Genomic DNA, 17,629 nt, shown 5'->3' with positions numbered 1-17,629 from the left:
TTGGTTCAAGCTTACCAGCCTATCCTAATTAGACAGGAGCTAGTATCAGAGGTATCTTGTCAGGGTGGAAAGGGTACCGTGTTTAGCTTCAAAAGTTGGCCCTGCAACTCGTGAGCTGCGCCACCTCAGGCAGTCCTTTAACCTGAGTTCATTCCTCCTCTCCATAATTGGAATAGTAAGTATCCCTTGCCTATCTCATAAAGTTGTTACTAGGCGCAAAATCAGACAGTCAGTCACTTACCGTGTTGGCAGAGAATGCACAAGACATGCTCTTTAATCCTCACAAGGACCCTGCAAGATACAGAGTCTGATACTTGTTTTACAAATAGAGAAATTGAGGACTGGAGAATTTACATAGGCAAGACCTTGAAGTTAGCAAGTGGCAGAACTAGAATTCCAAACCCGTTCTGACTCCAAAACCCATGTGAAAAATAGGTGGGCTATTTTCCTTTGACGTTTAAGTGGTGACCATCTACGATGTATTAAAATACAGATTCATCCTGAATCACCACAGGGTAACGACTTCAGAAACTGGTCCATCAGGCTACCTTTTCTAATCTGTCTTGCCCTGACCACGATGAACACATAACCTATCACAGGTAGGCTCGGGGCTTTTTAGCGTTTCTAGCTGCCTTGACCCACCAGGGAGAGTGAACCTTGACAACAGCGCCTCCGCTCCTCAGGCGTCACCGGTGAGCCTCGCTCACGGTGAACACGTCAGAACGGAGCACATTTCTTTAAGTGGTGCCCCCAAATGGTCCCCATAACCAAATCCCCGGGTCGCTTAATACAACACCCTGACATTTAAAAGTGTCATTTTCAGAGAAAGGCCTAGCTTACAGCTTTTGCTCGTAAGTTTTGTTCCGTCAAGTGTGTGCGGGCCTCGGCTGCTTAACCCGAAGACCCCGAGGGCCCCCGTTCCGGGCCTGGCTCCCCGCGCCCCTGGCGGAAGGAACTGGCACCATAAAGCCCATTATTGAGGCCTCCGTGTGACGCGAGGCATCCCGGCCCTGGGCGCGGCCAGCAGCTCGGGCGCGAGCAAGAAGGAGGCGTGTGCCCGCGGCGCGGGCCCGCAGGTGTGCGCGGCCATGGGCGTCTAATCGGGCGCGCGCTCTGCCCTCGGCCCGCCTGGGATCACGACCCTCCGAGACCAGCGAGCGCGGGTCTTCTGGCGCGGGCGCCCGCCCTCCTCTCTCCCTACTCCGGGAACCCACCCTCGGGGCCCCGGCTGACTGGGAGTGCCGGCCGCCCGTCGGGTGGGGGTGGGAGGAGAGGTGGGGAGCCGGGGTGGGAAGGGGCGGGGGGAGGGGAAGGGAGGGGAGGGGCGGGGAGGACCCGCCCCTCCGCCGCGGGCTCGGCAGGCGGCCGAAGCTCCACCCGCTTCCCAGAGGCGCGTCCTGCTCGGAACTGCACGCGGGGGCTGGGGAGAGGCTGGCCCCTCCGAAGTGTGCGTGGGTGGGGCGGTGGGAGTGGCGTGGGAGGGGCGCGTACGGTGGGCCGCTTTCTGGTAAGCAGAGATTTTTGGAAAAAGGGAAAACCTGGGAAGGTTTAGCTCCTTTAAAGGGCTCGGGCGCGGAACGGGAAGTTCCGGTACCCGCAGAACCAATTGTCGCTTAACATTGCCAAAGTCAGACACGTTTGGGTGAGGTGTTTGAACCAGTTTGGCAGGCTTGGGAGGTGATGGAATGCCGATGTCGTTACCTTGGCATTTTCTCCGTACATGGCAAGAAATGATAAAGTGAGTTCATGGAAAATGAAAGAGAACACGGTTGTACATTAGGAGTTCAGCTTCAAGGAATGTTTTATGAGGGATGTTCTGACATTCAGAAATGCTTTTTTTTTTAAGATTTTATTTATATATTTGACAGAGACAGTGAGAGAGGGAACACAAGCAGGGGGAGTGGGAGAGGGAGAAGCAGGCCTCCTGCCGAGCAGGGAGCCCGATGCGGGGCTCCATCCCAGGACCCTGGGATCATGACCTGAGCTGAAGGCAGACACTTAACGACTGAGCCACCCAGGCGCCCCAGAAATGCTTTTTCTAAATCTTTTTATTATGTGGGTATTAAAGTGAAAGTCATTAATTCTGGGTGTTGCAAACATTTCAGGTAAAGCGAACAGAGTATGCCAATCATTCCATCAGGCACTTATGTTAAGAACTTGGACGGTGGTAATTCGCCATGGCTTATGGCTTGCCAAGAAAGAACACAGTGAAGACCATATTGCAGGGCAGTTGTTATAAAGTGTAAGTATTTTCATCACGGTGAGCACTGACTAGGGGTGAGGAGTGTCCTTGGTAAAATAGCAGTACCGGAAACCCTTAGGTTCTCCATGAGATACTGGACTATGCGAGGTGTTTTCAGTTATCTGAATAGTGATTTTTTTTAAAAAGGGAAAATGCTTTTAATAAGAATTTATAAGTTATCTTACTTGGTCTTTACAACAAAACAACACAAACTGATTTTTGGCAAAGTGGGTTGATCAAAGTCACTCAGTCATGGAGTAAACAAGTGACAGAGATGGAAGTCTGTCTTCTGACTCCAAAGCAACATCTACTACGTTAAAATACCTGTCAACTACGTTAAAATACCTCCGTACATAGTGTAAATCTACCTAAAAATGTCTTGGTGTCCGGTATATCTTTTTTTTTTTTTTTTAATTTGTTTACTTGAGAAAGAGACGGGGAGAGGGAGAGAGTACAAGCAGGGGGAGCGGCAGGCAGAGGGAGCTATGAACTTTGCTCCCTCCCCCACCATATCTTATATAGCCTAATGGTTAAGACCTCAGATTCTAGAGTCCGACTTTCTGGTTTCAAATCCTAAACCCATGACCAAGAGCCTTGTGATCTTGAGCAAGTTGTTCTACTGCTGTTTCCTAATCTCTCAAATGAGCATAATAATAGCATCCGCCTACCTCATAGGGTTGCTGTGGCAATTAAAGGTGTTCATATGTGTAAACTGATAAAACAGTGCCCAGCATATAGTAAGTGCTAGATAAAAATTAGCTGTTTTATTGCTCATCTTTCCAAATCAACATATAAGGATAAACCTCATTCTTTCATTCTGTGTATGAACCACAGTGTGTTTAACCAGGCTCTTCTTGATAGACATTAAGGCTATTTTGTGAAATTTTTTTGGACAAACAATGCTTCAGTGAACATTCTTATAAATACATTTTTGTGCCCTTGTTCAAATGCATTTATAATAATTGTAGACCTCAAGTCACTCTTTAAAGTTAGATGATGAAGTAGCAAGGAAGCTAGAGGAGGAAAACAAGTAGACCCATGTATAGAATACTCGTTTCCCCGATTTGTACCAAAGCAGGTCTTTCACCTTTCCTCGTGTATGGACTCTCTGAGATGAGAAACATGTAGTTGACATTTTAAATTTCCAAATTAGCACATATAAAACAATTCCTTTGAAGTTCATGGTGATTATTTTTAATATTATAGTTTGGGATTTCCTCCACCCCCTTCTCCAGTTTTCTGAGGATTCTCTTGGTACTAGTGCTTCTAAATAACTACCCCTAAGCTAAGTACCAGCTCTGGTTCTTAATTAACTTCCAAGTCTCAGTTTCCTTGTCTACCTGCATGGTGGTTGTAAAGATTAAAATAAGATCACACACTCAAAGCCTTTGTGTATGCCAAGCACCCTGCTCAATGCACGATTATTCCCCCTTTTTCCTTCCCTAATATGACCATATTTGTGATCAGCCATAAAAGACTTGGAGCGTACAGTTTTTAACTATATCCTCTTAAAAGACATGGAAAGATTAGATTGACTGCAGGGAGGCTATTTTTTAACAAAAGTTCCTGCCATTATAATTTATCATAATTTTCAATATATCTCTATGTGTGTGTGTGTATATATATATAAAATATACACGTTATACATTATACATTTAATGTAAAGCTCCTTCTCCTGGCTAGATTTACAACTCTGGAAAATCCTGAATTCCCCCCATAAGCGAAAATATCTAGTGGAAAATGGAACTGAGAGTTAAGATGTCTTCTGTATATCCCACAATAGATGCTCAGGAAATATTTATTGAATGAATTAATGAATTTTTGCCCCAGACAGGAACCTTGGGAACTTGCACTGCTTACAAAGACCTGGTATACGAACCTAGCCAACATCAAGTCACCTTTCTTGGGAAAAATTACATTTGGTAGCCCTTTATACCTCAGAAAAACTAAAGCCATTAAGAATGCTCTGCTCCCTTCTGCAGAATGTAAGTTCTGTAAGAGCTACTTTAGTAAATAGCAAATTTTATCTGTGTTATTTTGCTTATTATCAGAGAAATGTTTAAATATACTCACTCACACCCATACCCTTCATCTATGTAGCCCTTTTTGTTTAGTATCTAAGAATGTGAATTTTGCCATGTGATTCAGTGTTCATTTTTAACAATATTATGCCTGGTGAGAAATGTCAGTTGGATTGCTCCATGTATTTTGTTTTCCAGCCATCAAACTTGAAAGGGAGTATGAAATGAAGCGCTTGAATCACCTGAAATGTCAGCAGAATGTAGCTGTGGAAATTCAGCTTTCCCTAAGGGAAAGGCAAGTTGGTTTGAGAAGACCTCTTCCACCTAAGTGATATCATCTCATAATCAAATCTGTACTCAGTGCTTTCCACATCCAAAGGCAATGAAGGTCTCCAACCTTTTACTGTGTGAAGTTTGGTACAGACATATGAATGCCCACTGGTAGATTAGCCAACTCCTGTGGGTTAATGGACAGCTCTGACAGATCTTCTGTGTCCCTTCCTTTGTACCACAAGAGACAACACTGTAAGTAGATGAAAAAGTAGCTGGAATTGAGTCATTTATATGATTATTCGTTGTGATTTTTGTAAAATTGCACTAAGGAAAGAGGAAACTCGTCAGAGATATTATTTTGAATTTGCATTTTGAGACGCCAAAAAGGAGAGAGAAAAATTCTGTTTTTTTTTTTTTTTTAAGGTTCTATTTTTCAGTAATCTTTACATCCAACTTGGGGCTTGAACTCACAACCCTGAGATCAAGAGTCATATGCTCCACAGACTGCGCCAGCCAGGCACCCCAAGCAAAATTCTTTTAAACATGGTAGACTGAAAATTGTTTGGTTAAGAAAAATTTTAGGTTTCATTTTAGTAACTCTTTAGTTTCCAATGTTCAGTGAAACATCATTTACTATTCTCATACCATACTTTATTTTTATATGTCTGTCTGTCTATCTATCTATCTATCTATCTATCTATCTATCTATCTATCTATCTATCTAGGCTCCATGCCCAGCATGGAGCCCAAGGTGGGGCTTGAACTCACAACCCTGAGATCAAGACCTGAGCTGAGATCAAGAGTTGGATGCTTATCTGACTGGGCCACCCAGGTGCCCCTGTCATGTAGTACTTTAAAGTAGAAAGTAGAACTTACTTTCTGCTTTTGTTTTCCTAAAAAATCATCTTTTCCCTTTTGCCCTTTTGCTTCATTTCATGTTGTCTCTCTGGGATGCCCTTGGAGCATGTGAAACACACATACATATGTGAAAATGACATGAAAATGCAAAGACCTTATTTTAAGGAAAATGCTTATTTACAGAGAGGCTAGAGAATGGGGACTTGATTAGCTGGATAATGTTGGACTAGCAGGAATCAATTTTCCTAGAATTTGAATCCAGTACAGCACACTTGGGTATGAAAGTTGTATTTGAGGGGGCGCATGGGTGGCTCAGTCGTTAAGTGTCTGCCTTTGGCTCAGGTCATGATCCCAGGGTCCTGGGATCGAGCCCCGCATCAGGCTCCCTTCTCCACGGGAAGCCTGCTTCTCCCTCTCCCACTCCCCCTTGCTTGTGTTCCCTCTCTCTCTCTGTGGCAAATAAATAAATAAATAAATAAAATCTTTTAAAAAAGTGAAAGTTATATTTGAGCACAATTTAGTGTTTGTTAGATGAATCCGTAGGTGTTTAAGTGTCTTCTGTTATTTTAGCCTCGTTCTAAAAGATCTCCTGGCCTCGTGGTTACGAGTTCATACTTTACACCTGGCTGCCTTCTTCAACTCTCAGCTTGGCTACTTAATAGCGGTGTGACTTGGGGAGAGTTGCTTTATGTCTCTGAGTTTCAGTTTTCTTACATGTAAAACAGGGATGATACTGGTACCTACTACACAGTTGTCTTGAGGATTAAATGGAAACTGGCCCACAATGAGAGCTACTCTAATAGTAGATTAGAGTTATATTATTATAGTATTAGAGTATTATAATACTCAATATTCTGGTAATTACTGTGAGCATCACTACCTTTTTACTGCTATAATCTCCAGAGCAAAGATGTATTATATTGGCCTGACTCTGTTGACCTTTGTGGAGACCAAAAGTCTTGAATTTTCAAGAGTTGGGTTTTGTTCTTTCAATGTATATATACTTGCCAGACCATACATGACCTGATTTTTTAGTTCAAAATCTGGCCACTGTACCTATGGCATCTTCTGATCATTTCTGTTTTAAAAACAATAATCTCTGAGAGTCAGTTTGTCACTTACGTCTTTTTTTTTAAACTTTTTTTTTAAAATTTTATTTATTTATTTGACAGAGAGAGACACAGTGAGAGAAGGAACACAAGCAGGGGGAGTGGGAGAGGGAGAAGCAGGCTTTCCACCGAGCACAGAGCCCGATGTGGGGCTCAATCCCAGGACCCTGGGACCATGACCTGAGCCGAAGGCAGACACTTAACGACTGAGCCACCCAGGTGCCCCATGTCTTTTTTTTTTAAGATGATTTATTGATTTATTTGACAGAGAGAGCAGCAGGCAGAGGGAGAGGGAGAAGCGGGCTCCCTGCGGGGCTCCATCCCAGGACCCTGGGATCATGACCTGAGCCGAAGGCAGACACTTAACCTATCGAGCCACCCAGGTGCCCTATATTAGTCTTCCTGATGGTACCCCACAAGTCTCTTAGACTCTCTTCACTTTTCTTCATTAGCTCTAGTCTACTGATGCCGTTCTGGAATGGTATCAGGGGGAAAATATCATCCAATTCAATATTTCCCAGAGTGAATCTTCCAGTTTTGCAAGAGGAGATGAAATAAAGAGGAAAAAGAACACAACTGGTTATTGTGTTTTTGCGAAAATTTCAAATGTAACAAAAGTAGCAAGAACAAGAAAATGAACTTCCATGTCTCCCTCACTGAACAGCACTTATGAACTCATGGCCATTTTTATTTCACTTACACTCACTCATTTTCCACTTCCACCCTTGCAAGTCCCTACCACCAGATTGTTTTTTATTATATTTTATTATAGTTTTTTAATAAGTTAGATATTTTTAAAGATTATTTATTTGAGAGAGAGAGAGAGAGCATGAGTGGGGAGAGGGGCAGAGGGAAAGGGAGTAGCAGACTTCCTGCTGAGCATGGACCCTGACCCTGGGATCATGACCCGAACTGAAGTCAGACACCCAACCAACTGAGCCACCCAGGTGCATCCTACCAGATTATTTTGAAGTAAATTTTAGACATCATATCAGTTCATCTGTATTTACAGAAATGCAAATTTTATAAATGTGACCATTTCCAATTTTGTAAGGGATGGACTGATCAAAGCATACCTAGGGGACCATAATCCACCTGTGTGGGCCCACAGTTTGACTTTTCACTGGGGAGTTGTATCTGGTGGTGGTTGTTTCAAAATATTTAGAAGCTATCATCTGAATTATCTTCAGATACTTTCTCCTACCTGTGATATGCTGGCTCACATGGAGGACACTTGCTCTTAGGAATTATGATGTCAGTGATGCATTTGATTTAGTGGTCCTTAGGCCTGGAAACAGCTTTCAGGAGCACAGGGGGTCTGGATGTAGTCTAGGTTGGGTAACTTTGAGGAGGTGGAGCTTCCACATTGCTAGATCAGATTGGCTTTATAAAATTCACATGTGATTTGTGTAAGTTGCTTATCTGCCAACCAGAGCCACTCCCAAAGTTTCTTGGTAGAGCGTCTGGGATTTTCTCTGTGTTACCCAGTTGTACCACTTCTCTCCACCTTTTTTACACATTTGTCCTCGCCAGTTCTTCCAGTTGACTAGTTTTTTTCCCCCTTCATCAATGTTATTATCATAAATATGACAGCTGGGTTGCTAACTGCTTAAAATGTGGGAAAATTCCATTTTATAATTACACAACCAAAGACCAGTCTTTAGCAAAAATTCAGTGTGTTTCTATTTCTTCAGAAATCAAAACCAATTTACTATTTTCTTTAAAAAATTAATCACATATGTTTTGGATGGTAATGGGATTAATTGTGTGTTTGTTTCTGTCGTTCATGTCCCACTGAGTAGCTTGCACTTTCCCTTTTAGGGTCACTGTCACTAGTTCATCTGGGCTGGAGATAACACCTCCAATAGTGTCTTGGAAAACTAGAAATATTTTTCAATCTAAAGACCACAAATCTACTGTACAATGTATCTAACATTGTTGCTATTAATAAGTTTTAATTTCTTAAAAATCAGATTTATTTAGGGGCGCCTGGGTGGCTCAGTTGGTTGTGTCTGCCTTTAGCTCAGGTCATGATCCCAGGGTCCTGGGATCGACTCCCACATCGGGCTCCCTGCTCAGCGGGGAGTCTGCTTGTCTCTCTCCCTCTGCTCCTTTCCTTGGCTCGTGTTCTCTCTCTCAAATAAATAAATAAATAAATAAAATCTTAAAAACAAAACAAAACAAAAAACCAGTAGCTCTGTGGATCCTCACCACTCATTTCCACTTCTATGGAGGCAACTAATTTTAACTCTTTCACTTGTTTTATTATTTACCTTCATGTCTCTAAATAATGCTTTGATTTTGCTACTTCTTGGATTTTTCTTTTTTAGGTATTGACTTCCCATATAGAAGATAGCATTTTTTCCTTTTCTTTCCTCCATCCTCAACACACATACATACCATTTCTATCTACCTGTAAATATAGGTTATATTATAATTTTGGTTAGATCAATATTAAATGTTAACGTTATTATGACACTATTATGTTAACATAATAGTGTGTAAATACTTAACAGCTGAGCTATGTGGTAGACTATTACTACTTTTCCTTTCCTGCCATTGTGTGTGTGTGTGTGTTTGTGCATGCACAGTATTTAGTAATTTAGTAATTAGAGTTTATATTTGCTTAGTTTGTAATGTATTTATCACTAAACCCCAAGCTCTTTGCCAGTTATCAGTCTTCTCAAAACAATCCTATGTATGCTATCATTTCGTCTTCTTGAGAAGTCTTATCCTTCTTTACCCTGAACTGTTTATTTCCATACTCTTATGTAGCTCTCTATGATTTCTGTTATCATGGGGATTCACTTCACACTCTTTGATGTAGTTGCTCCTGTTTCTTCTGTATCTGTCCATCCTCTTTCTTGGTTTATTTATTTTTTTATTACAGTGGAGCATATCCTCCAGTAGTTACCTGAGAAAGGGTGCGTGGGAGGGTATTTTTTTGAGGTCCTATTGTCCAAAGTCTGTATTTTTTGCTCAGATTTCATTGATAGATTGGCTGAGTGTAGAATTGTAGGTTGTAAATAATGTTCGTTTAAAATTGTGAAGGATTTGTGTATTTCTTTTTAGTTTTTAATATTGTTAGTGAGCATTCCAAAGTCATTTTTACTTTGGATGCTTTCCCTGAGACCTGCTTTTTTCTCTCTGGAAGCTACAGCATCTTCTCCTAGATCCCACTGTTCTGATAGGAATCATGGTGTAAGACTAATAATCCAATGTAGCATGGCGATGTACAGCATTGGATGTAGAGCATGAGCCACCAGGATTGAATGCTGGTTCCATCACTTATTAAGCTGTGTCATCTTGGACAAATTATTTAACTTTCCTGTGCTTTAGTTTCATTTTCTGTAAAAAGTGGGTAGTGATAGGGGCCCACCTAGGTGGCTCAGTTGGTTAAATGTCCAACTCTTGATTTTGGCTCAGGTCATGATCTCAGGGCCATGAGATCGAGCCCCTCATTGGGCTCTGTGCTGGGCATGGAGCCTGCTTAAGATTCTCTCTCTGCCTCTGACCCTCCCCCAACTCACGTGCTTTCGCTCTAAAAAAAAAATTAAGAAGTGGATAGTGATAGTTGTGACAAGTAAATGAGTTAAATATGTAAAGCACCTAGAACAGTGCCTGGCACAGAGTAAGCACTAACACAGATAGCAGTAACTACTCTTACCAGTACCCATTGTGCTTGGTACTATACAGGCCCTCGCAACCTGGAAATTCATTTCCTTCAGTTGTGGGAAATTGTATTAAATTTTTTGGTAGATATTTCTACCTTTTCATTTTCTCTCTACATTCTAGAAGTACTATTATTCATATGCTACATCTTCTGTACTGGCCTTCTAATTTTTTATCTTTTCTCTCCTGTTTTCCATCCTTTTGTCTTTTGCTCCAGTTTCTGGAAGAAGCTCTCAGTTTTATCCTCTAACTATTATAAGTTTTTAATTTCTGCTCTCCTTTTTTTTTCCTCTGAAGGCTTGCCCCTCTCCTTTCTAAAAAGTAACCTGTTTTATTCATGATTGCCTATCTTCCCTTAGTAATCCAGGTGTGACCGTGCATAACTTAAGGAAGTACATGTATTAGCGTGGCTAGTACAGGTCTGACTCAGGGGTCATGGAAGGGGTAGAAACCACAAGACACTGTAATTGATTGGATATGGTTGAGTGAGGGGGTGTGGGTGAATGAAAGGGAGGAATTTAGGGTGAATTCCAGATTGTGGGTTTGGGAAAGGAAGAACTGTCTTGGGTGTGTGGGAGATACGTTGATTTTAGGTATGTTGGTGTTCAAAGTTCTTGGTAGACACGAGTGGAGATCTCTAGGAGCAGTGGGCTTTACAGGTGTCCTGCTCAGGAAGGAGTGGGTGTAGAGAAGAAAGGTGAAACCATGGGTGTCTTTGAGCTCATCCAGGAGGAGTATGCAGAGTGAACGAGGAGTGGCAGTGAACATTCTGAAACTTTGGTTGGCAGTGTAGAAGAGGCAGGCCTTTAGGGAAAATGGCTTAGATACCGAAACCTTAGGTGAATTGCATGCTGTGTTTTATTTTTAATGAAAAATATTATGGCATAGACATTTAATAGTAAATAACTGAAATTTTTGGAAAGAATCTTCATTTTTTTTCAGTTGATAAAAATGTCCTCAATGAAAACATTTTATCAAGGTTCAGAAGACGGGGAGAGAGAATGAAAAAGAGAAAAGAAAAAAACCCACATAATAAAAACTTAGATGTAGAAACTCTTTTATATCCTGTAGTCCTCACAATAACCCTGCAAGGAAGGAAGGGCAATAACAGAGCAGAGCAGAATTCTAACATCATAGGGGGAAAGTTTGGGGACAGGGCTGGGCCAGGATCTTGATGCTTTTGCCAATGGCTTGACAGGGCAGCAAGCATAAAGGGGGAAAAAGAACTCTCCCTTTGTTCACTGTCTTTAAGTACTATTTATATCCAGTGTAGAACAGATTTAGAGCATTAGGTGTAGGGCATGGACCCCCTGGGATTGAACACCAGTTCCACCACTTAATAGTTGTGTCATCTCAGACAAATTATTGGGGTCTTCATGAAAGGAGGAAATTTTGGAGGCAGAAGCTCTGGCCCCTATGGTGGTGGAGGCCAATACTTTGCCAAACCACGAAACCAAGGTGGCTATGGTGGTTCCAGCAGCAGCAGTAGCTAGGGCAGTGGCAGAAGGTTTTAATTACTGCCAGGAAACAAAGCTTAGCAGGAGAGGAGAGCCAGAGAAGTGACAGGGAAGCTACAGGTTACAACAGATTTGTGAACTCGGCCAAGCACAGTGGTGGCAGGGCCTAGCTGCTACAAAGAAGACATGTTTTAGACAATACTCATGTTTATGGGCAAAAAACTCGAGGACTGTATTTGTGACTAATTGTATAACAGGTTATTTTAGTTTCTGTTCTGTGGAAAGTGTAAAGCATTCCAACAAAGGGTTTTAATGTAGATTTTTTTTTTTTGCACACATGCTGTTGATTGCTAAATGTAATAGTCTGATCATGACGCTGAATAAATGTGTCTTTTAAAAAAAAAAAATTATTGGGGTCTTGCTGTCACTTGGTTTCTTTAGCCTCTTTTCATCATGATCTTAAGAATAGTTAACTTCTTTTTCATTCCAGTAAATAGTGCTCTTTCCATTGCATTATGTAGGCCAAAAACCTAGGGGTCATCTGTAATTCCTCTGTGTCCCTCATCTCCTCTTTCCTCCCAGTCCAATCCATCAGCAACTCTTATTGGGTCTACCTTCAGAAAATATCCCAAATGTATCCATTCTTTCTCCACCTCTGTCACCCTTATCCACGTCTCTACCACTCTTGTTTGGAACACAGAAAAAGTCCCATAACTGACCTCCTTGCTTCCATCTTTGCCTTTCTTTAGTCTACCCTTGGCAGCCGCAGTGATCTTTTAAAAATGGTACTCACACAGGGGCCCCTGGCTGACTCAGTCGGAAGAACATGCGCTCTTGATCTCAGGATCATGACTTTTGAGCCCTACCTTGGATGCAGAGATTACTAAAAAACATAAACTTAAAAAAAATGGCATTCATATCTTGTCAAAAAGATCACCTCACTCCCCTGAGTAACACCCTTTCCTGTGGCCTACAAGGCCCTATGTTTATCTGATACTTGCTTTCCTTTTGGACCTTGTTCCTCCCACTCATCTTTCAGTCCTACTGGGTGCAAACACATTACCCTAGTCCTGTTATCTGACTTGTTTCTGCCTTGGAACATTTGCACTTGTTTATTTTCCCCAAGGTTGTCTTCCATCGGACTGTCACAGAGATGTTTCCTAACTATTTAGGGCTCCACTCAAATGACATCTCCGGAGGGAGGCTTCCTGTGACCGCCCCCATGACCCCTACCCCTGATAAATTGGACTTTTACTCAGTCACTTTCTGTGACGGCACCCTCTTTTAATTCCTTTAGAGCACTCATGTCATTATCTGCAATTATTTATTTGCTTACTTGTTTGTTATTTCTCCATGGTGTCTCTATTGTCTACAATAGTATCTACTCATGGTAGCCATTCTATCAGTATTTGTTTAATGAATGAATGTATTACCTGAAAAATTGTTGAAAAGGTGCCACTTTTGAAGAGAGTGATCAGAAGATTTGATTTCTGCTGTTTCCTCCACATATATATATATATATATATGTATGTATATATATATATATATATATATATATATATATATATGCTTTTTTTTTTAAGTAATCTCTAGGGGCGCCTGGGTGGCTCAGTCAGTTAAGCATCTACCTTGGGCTCAGTTCATGATCCCAGGGTCCTGGGATCAAGCCCTACGTCAGTCTCCCTGTTCAGTGGGGGCTGCTTCGCCCTCTCCCTCTCCCTCTGCCCCTCTCCTCTACTCGCGCTCTTTCTCTCTCTCTCAAATAATAAATAAAATCTTAAAAAAAAAAAAGTAATCTCTGTACCCAGCGTGGGACTTGAGCTCACAACCCAGTGATCAAGAGTCGCATGCTCTTCTGAATGAGCTAGCCAGGAGCCCCTTCCTATATATGCTTTGACACATTTTTTCCCCAGCTTCATTGGGTATGATTGGATATACCATAAACTGTACATATTTGAAGTACAATGTAATAAGTTTTGACACCTGTGGGATCATCATCACAATCAAGATAATGAACATGTTCATCCTCTCAAGAGTTTTCTCATGCCCCTTGTAATCCATCCCTTTTTAGTGCTCTTCTCTCATCACCTCCCCCACCTCGAATGCCCTCCACCCCCACCCCAAGCAACCACTGATCTAGCTGTGTTCTGGCACTATAGATTAATTTGTGGTTTTGAGGATTTCATATAAATGGAATCATACGGTATGTACTTTTTTTTGGTCTGGCTTCTTTTGCTCAGCATAATTATTTGAGATTCATCCGTGTTGTTGTATATGTGCTCCTTTTCATTGCTGAGTGGTATTCTGTTGCATGGATATCTTACACTTTGTTTATCCATAAACTTGTCGATCAGTTTCTAGTTCTGAATGCTCACAAATAAAGCTGCCATGAGCATTGTATGGGCATGTTCTTTCATTTATTTTGAATGAATACCTCAAGGAGAGGAATGGCTGGGTGTATGCCAGGTACATGTTTAACCTTGCCCATTTTCAGATGCCTCTTTTAGTTTTGAAGGAATCGGGTTAGGTGAAGGATTTGTAACCTCCCTATGGTGACACAGCTTTAAAAGTGGAGGAACTGAGATAGAATTCTAGATCCATGTGAATTCAAAGTCTAACCTTTTCCAGAAGACTATGCTTGGTCCACTTCTGACCTGGCTGTCTGTATGGCCTGTTGAGAAAGTGAATATTGGAGAATATGGCTGGTATGGGGCAAGTAGGTCCTTTACTAAAATTTGGAGTGAGGGATGAGTTTAGCTCAGTGGTTCTCCATGAAAGGTGATTTTTGCCTCTCCCCCCTCAGGACACTTGGCGATGTCTGTGAACATTTTTGGCTGTCTTACCTATAAAGTATTCCAAAGGCTTCTGATGGGTAAAGTCCAGGGATGCTGCTAAATATCCTACGATACACAGGACATCTCCCCCACAACAAAGAGATTTCCAGCCCCAAATGTCAATGGTGTCAAGGCTGAGAAACCCTGAGTTAGCTGATTGGTTTAAGCTACTCAGGACACCCTCCTGATACAGAAGGTTGGATCGAACTGCATGGCTGAGAAGCCTGAGGTGGGGGTATTTCCCTAAAAGAAATGCAGCCCATGACAGGAGGAGGAATGCTGGGCAGCAATCAACATAAGCTGGATGTCTCCAGTTCTCTTTTGGCTACTTACATTCACTCATACTCTTCTTTCCATATTATAAAACCCACTCACTTATTTCTCAAAATTGTATCCAGTTACTGCAACAGTTCCGAGTCCAGGATTTCAGTTGTCTTGAGTCTGGATCTTGCAACCAATGGCTAAATAATACACCATTAACCCTAACACAATTGATATATCATGGTGGAGAGAAGACAGGATGGATACATATAATGAAAAGGTTTGGCCCTTTAGTCTTACAGATGGTCTTGGACCACAGACATGCCACTCCTCCTTTGGTATTTGGGGTAGAGGGCAGAGGGGTTGCTGAAACTACTCAGACTTCCCTGAGCCATCAATCCACCATCAGGGACCTCAATGTGAAATTCAATTATAATTTTCTTTTGCCTCATTTGGGAGACAAAGGGGAAGGAACAAGACAATAGGGGCATTGATAGGGAAGTTTAGAGATGTTTTCATTGTACCTCAGAACTGCTATAACCTATGAGAAGAACCTGGTGATCTTGGCTTACTTTATTTGGAATTATGGGCATAACATAGTAGTCTTAATTGATGCCTAGGGAAGAAAATGTTGCCAACGTACCAGGAGTCTCAGGCTCTATTTTTGAATTTTCTAGTAGGCTTCTACCTTCCATTCATGTCTCCTTTCAGTTTCAATCCCTTTCCTTCCTCGAATTATCCACCTCCACTCTACAGACTTGTTTTGCACCTCACAACTTTCATGGCATTGGAATGTAGGTGTTGTCACCTTCACGGGCTGCAGTTGCAGGTGTCATTTTTTTTCTTACCTCTCATTAACTTTCTGTCAAAGCAACTTCTTCCAAGTTCCAGAAGCAGACATCCCCTCTCATTGTTTGAGAGATTGCTCACCAGGTGACTATTTACCGTTGGAATTTAGTCCCCTGCTTTCCACCACATGTCTAGAGCAGGTAAGGTAAGCGCAACATGAACCCAACATGCAAACCTTTACTGGGCCACACTCCCTGTACCGCCTCCTCCCCAGAAGCTCTGTTGTATCAGAGCTCAGGTGTTCCTAGGAGGCTGACCATCAGAATGCTAGCACGGCAGTCTAACGATACCAAAATTGCTTCACATGAGTCGTGGAAATAGCTGACACAATTTCCTTCAAGATAAGAGGAGGGTTATTTCCTAATTTTGGTCTTCTTTTATCATGCAATCACGTGACGTGTGTGTGTGTGTGTGTGTGTGTGTGTGTGTGTGTGTGTGTGTGTACATCTTTTACCCCTCATGGCTCTTTTAGTATTTGAAGTAAATTTTCTAAGCTATAACAAAGGGTTTTGAAAAACAAATCAGGGTTCAGGAATGGCTGCCATTGTTGGGTGTCCGTGTTTTGGGGTCTGCGTGACTCGACATGATTGCATCCAGCATCCTTGCACTCGCTAACAGATCGAAATGCAGATCTTCGTGAAGACCCTGACCAGCAAGACCGTCACCCTGGAGGTGGAGCCCAGTGACACCATGGAAAATGTGAAGGCCAAGATCCAGGATAAAGGAGGGCATCTCCCCTGACTAGCAGAGGCCCATCTTTGCCGGCAAGCAGCTGGAAGATGGCCGTACTCTTTCTGATTACAACATCCAGAAAGAGTCGACTCTCACCTGGTTCTCCGTCTGAGGGGTGGCTGTTAATTCTTCAGTCTTGAATTCATAGTGCCCAATGATGGCATTGCTCTGCACTATAGCCATTTGCCCCAATTTAAGTTTAAAAACTACCAGTTTCAGTAATAGCTGAATCACTGGTTTTCTCAGTAGCTGTTCAAAATGTTAATAAAAGTTTTGTTGCATGGGAAAGAAAGAAAGAAAGAAGAAAGAAAGGAAGAAAGAAAAAGAAAGAAGAAAGAAAGAAAGAAAGAAAGGAAAGAAAGAAAGAAAGAAAGAAAAAGAAAGAAAGAAAGAAAAAGAAAAAGAAAGAAAGAAAGAAGAAAGAAAGAGAAAGAAAAAGAAAGAAGAAAGAAAGAAAAAGAAGAAAGAAAGAAAAAGAAAGAAAAAAAGAAAGAAGAAAGAAAAAAGAAAGAAAGAAAAAGAAAGAAAGAGAGAGAAAGGAAAAGAAAAGAAAGAAAGAAAAAAGAAAAAAAGAAAAAGAAAGAGAAAGAAAGAAAAAGAAAAGCAAATCAGAAAATTGGAAGCAGGAGCAAAGGAGAATTTATTTTTAATACTGACTTTGTTATTTTTCTGGTTTAGATGCAACAGATGTTAATGATAATAACCAACACAATAACTAATATTAATTGAGCACTTCAAATGTTCCAGGCATAGTAGCTAGGAAATGTCAGATCAAAAAGCTGAAGTTTTTACCAGATGCTTGCAGTTGACACCTGGTTTTCCTGTAAAATGCAGATGCTTGAGCTCAGCATCAGCCTTTATTTTGATTGATTTTGGCTAGAGTTCTAGGTACATGTCCTCTGGCTTAGTAATGGAGGGTGGAGAAAAAACACTTCTGAGCCTTTACAAGCCAGGGCTTTAGGGTTTAACCTCTGTTGAAAGTATATAAAAGTATATAAAGCATATAAGGAACCATTTTCAGCATTACTGAAAAGTGTCTGGCTTTCCCTGGTCCTACCCTTCTTCTTTGGGGGGTAGTTGGGTTATGTGGTCAAGGATCTATTTTGCTTATGTATTCTTTTAGGGAGGCCACTATAAAGTAGCTTACAACCTACATCGAATGCTAGGAAATATTCCTTGAATTTAGGATTATGAGTGTTTGAATCAGGTAGCTACTTCAAAGTAAGAGTTGTTTAGACATGGGAATTAGGATATTCCCCTCTTCAACATGGCTATTATTCTTTCACAATGTCAGTCAACATGTTTTCTGTGCACCTGTTGC

At 41.6% G+C, this 17,629-nt stretch overlaps 1 protein-coding gene across 11 annotated transcripts in view; it reads left to right on the top strand.

The window, feature by feature from the left end:
• The first annotated feature begins 908 nt into the window (after positions 1-908).
• SLC10A6 (solute carrier family 10 member 6) overlaps positions 909-17,629 on the top strand; it is a 56,971-nt gene continuing 40,250 nt past the window's right edge. For 3 of the 11 annotated variants that reach the window (XM_027599411.2, XM_027599424.2, XM_027599425.2), the window contains exon 1: positions 4,594-4,788. In XM_027599411.2, the coding sequence (XP_027455212.1) occupies positions 4,695-4,788 (94 nt within the window). In that variant the 5' untranslated portion in view covers positions 4,594-4,694. The other 8 variants (XR_003520885.1, XR_003520886.1, XM_027599417.1 and 5 more) reach the window with 7 other exon arrangements.

The sequence above is a fragment of the Zalophus californianus genome, chromosome 2 (assembly GCF_009762305.2).
Source record: "Zalophus californianus isolate mZalCal1 chromosome 2, mZalCal1.pri.v2, whole genome shotgun sequence".
Lineage (NCBI taxonomy): Eukaryota > Metazoa > Chordata > Mammalia > Carnivora > Otariidae > Zalophus > Zalophus californianus.
The sequence above is the reverse complement of the archived record's forward strand: the minus strand, read 5'-3'. Positions and strand labels throughout refer to the sequence as shown.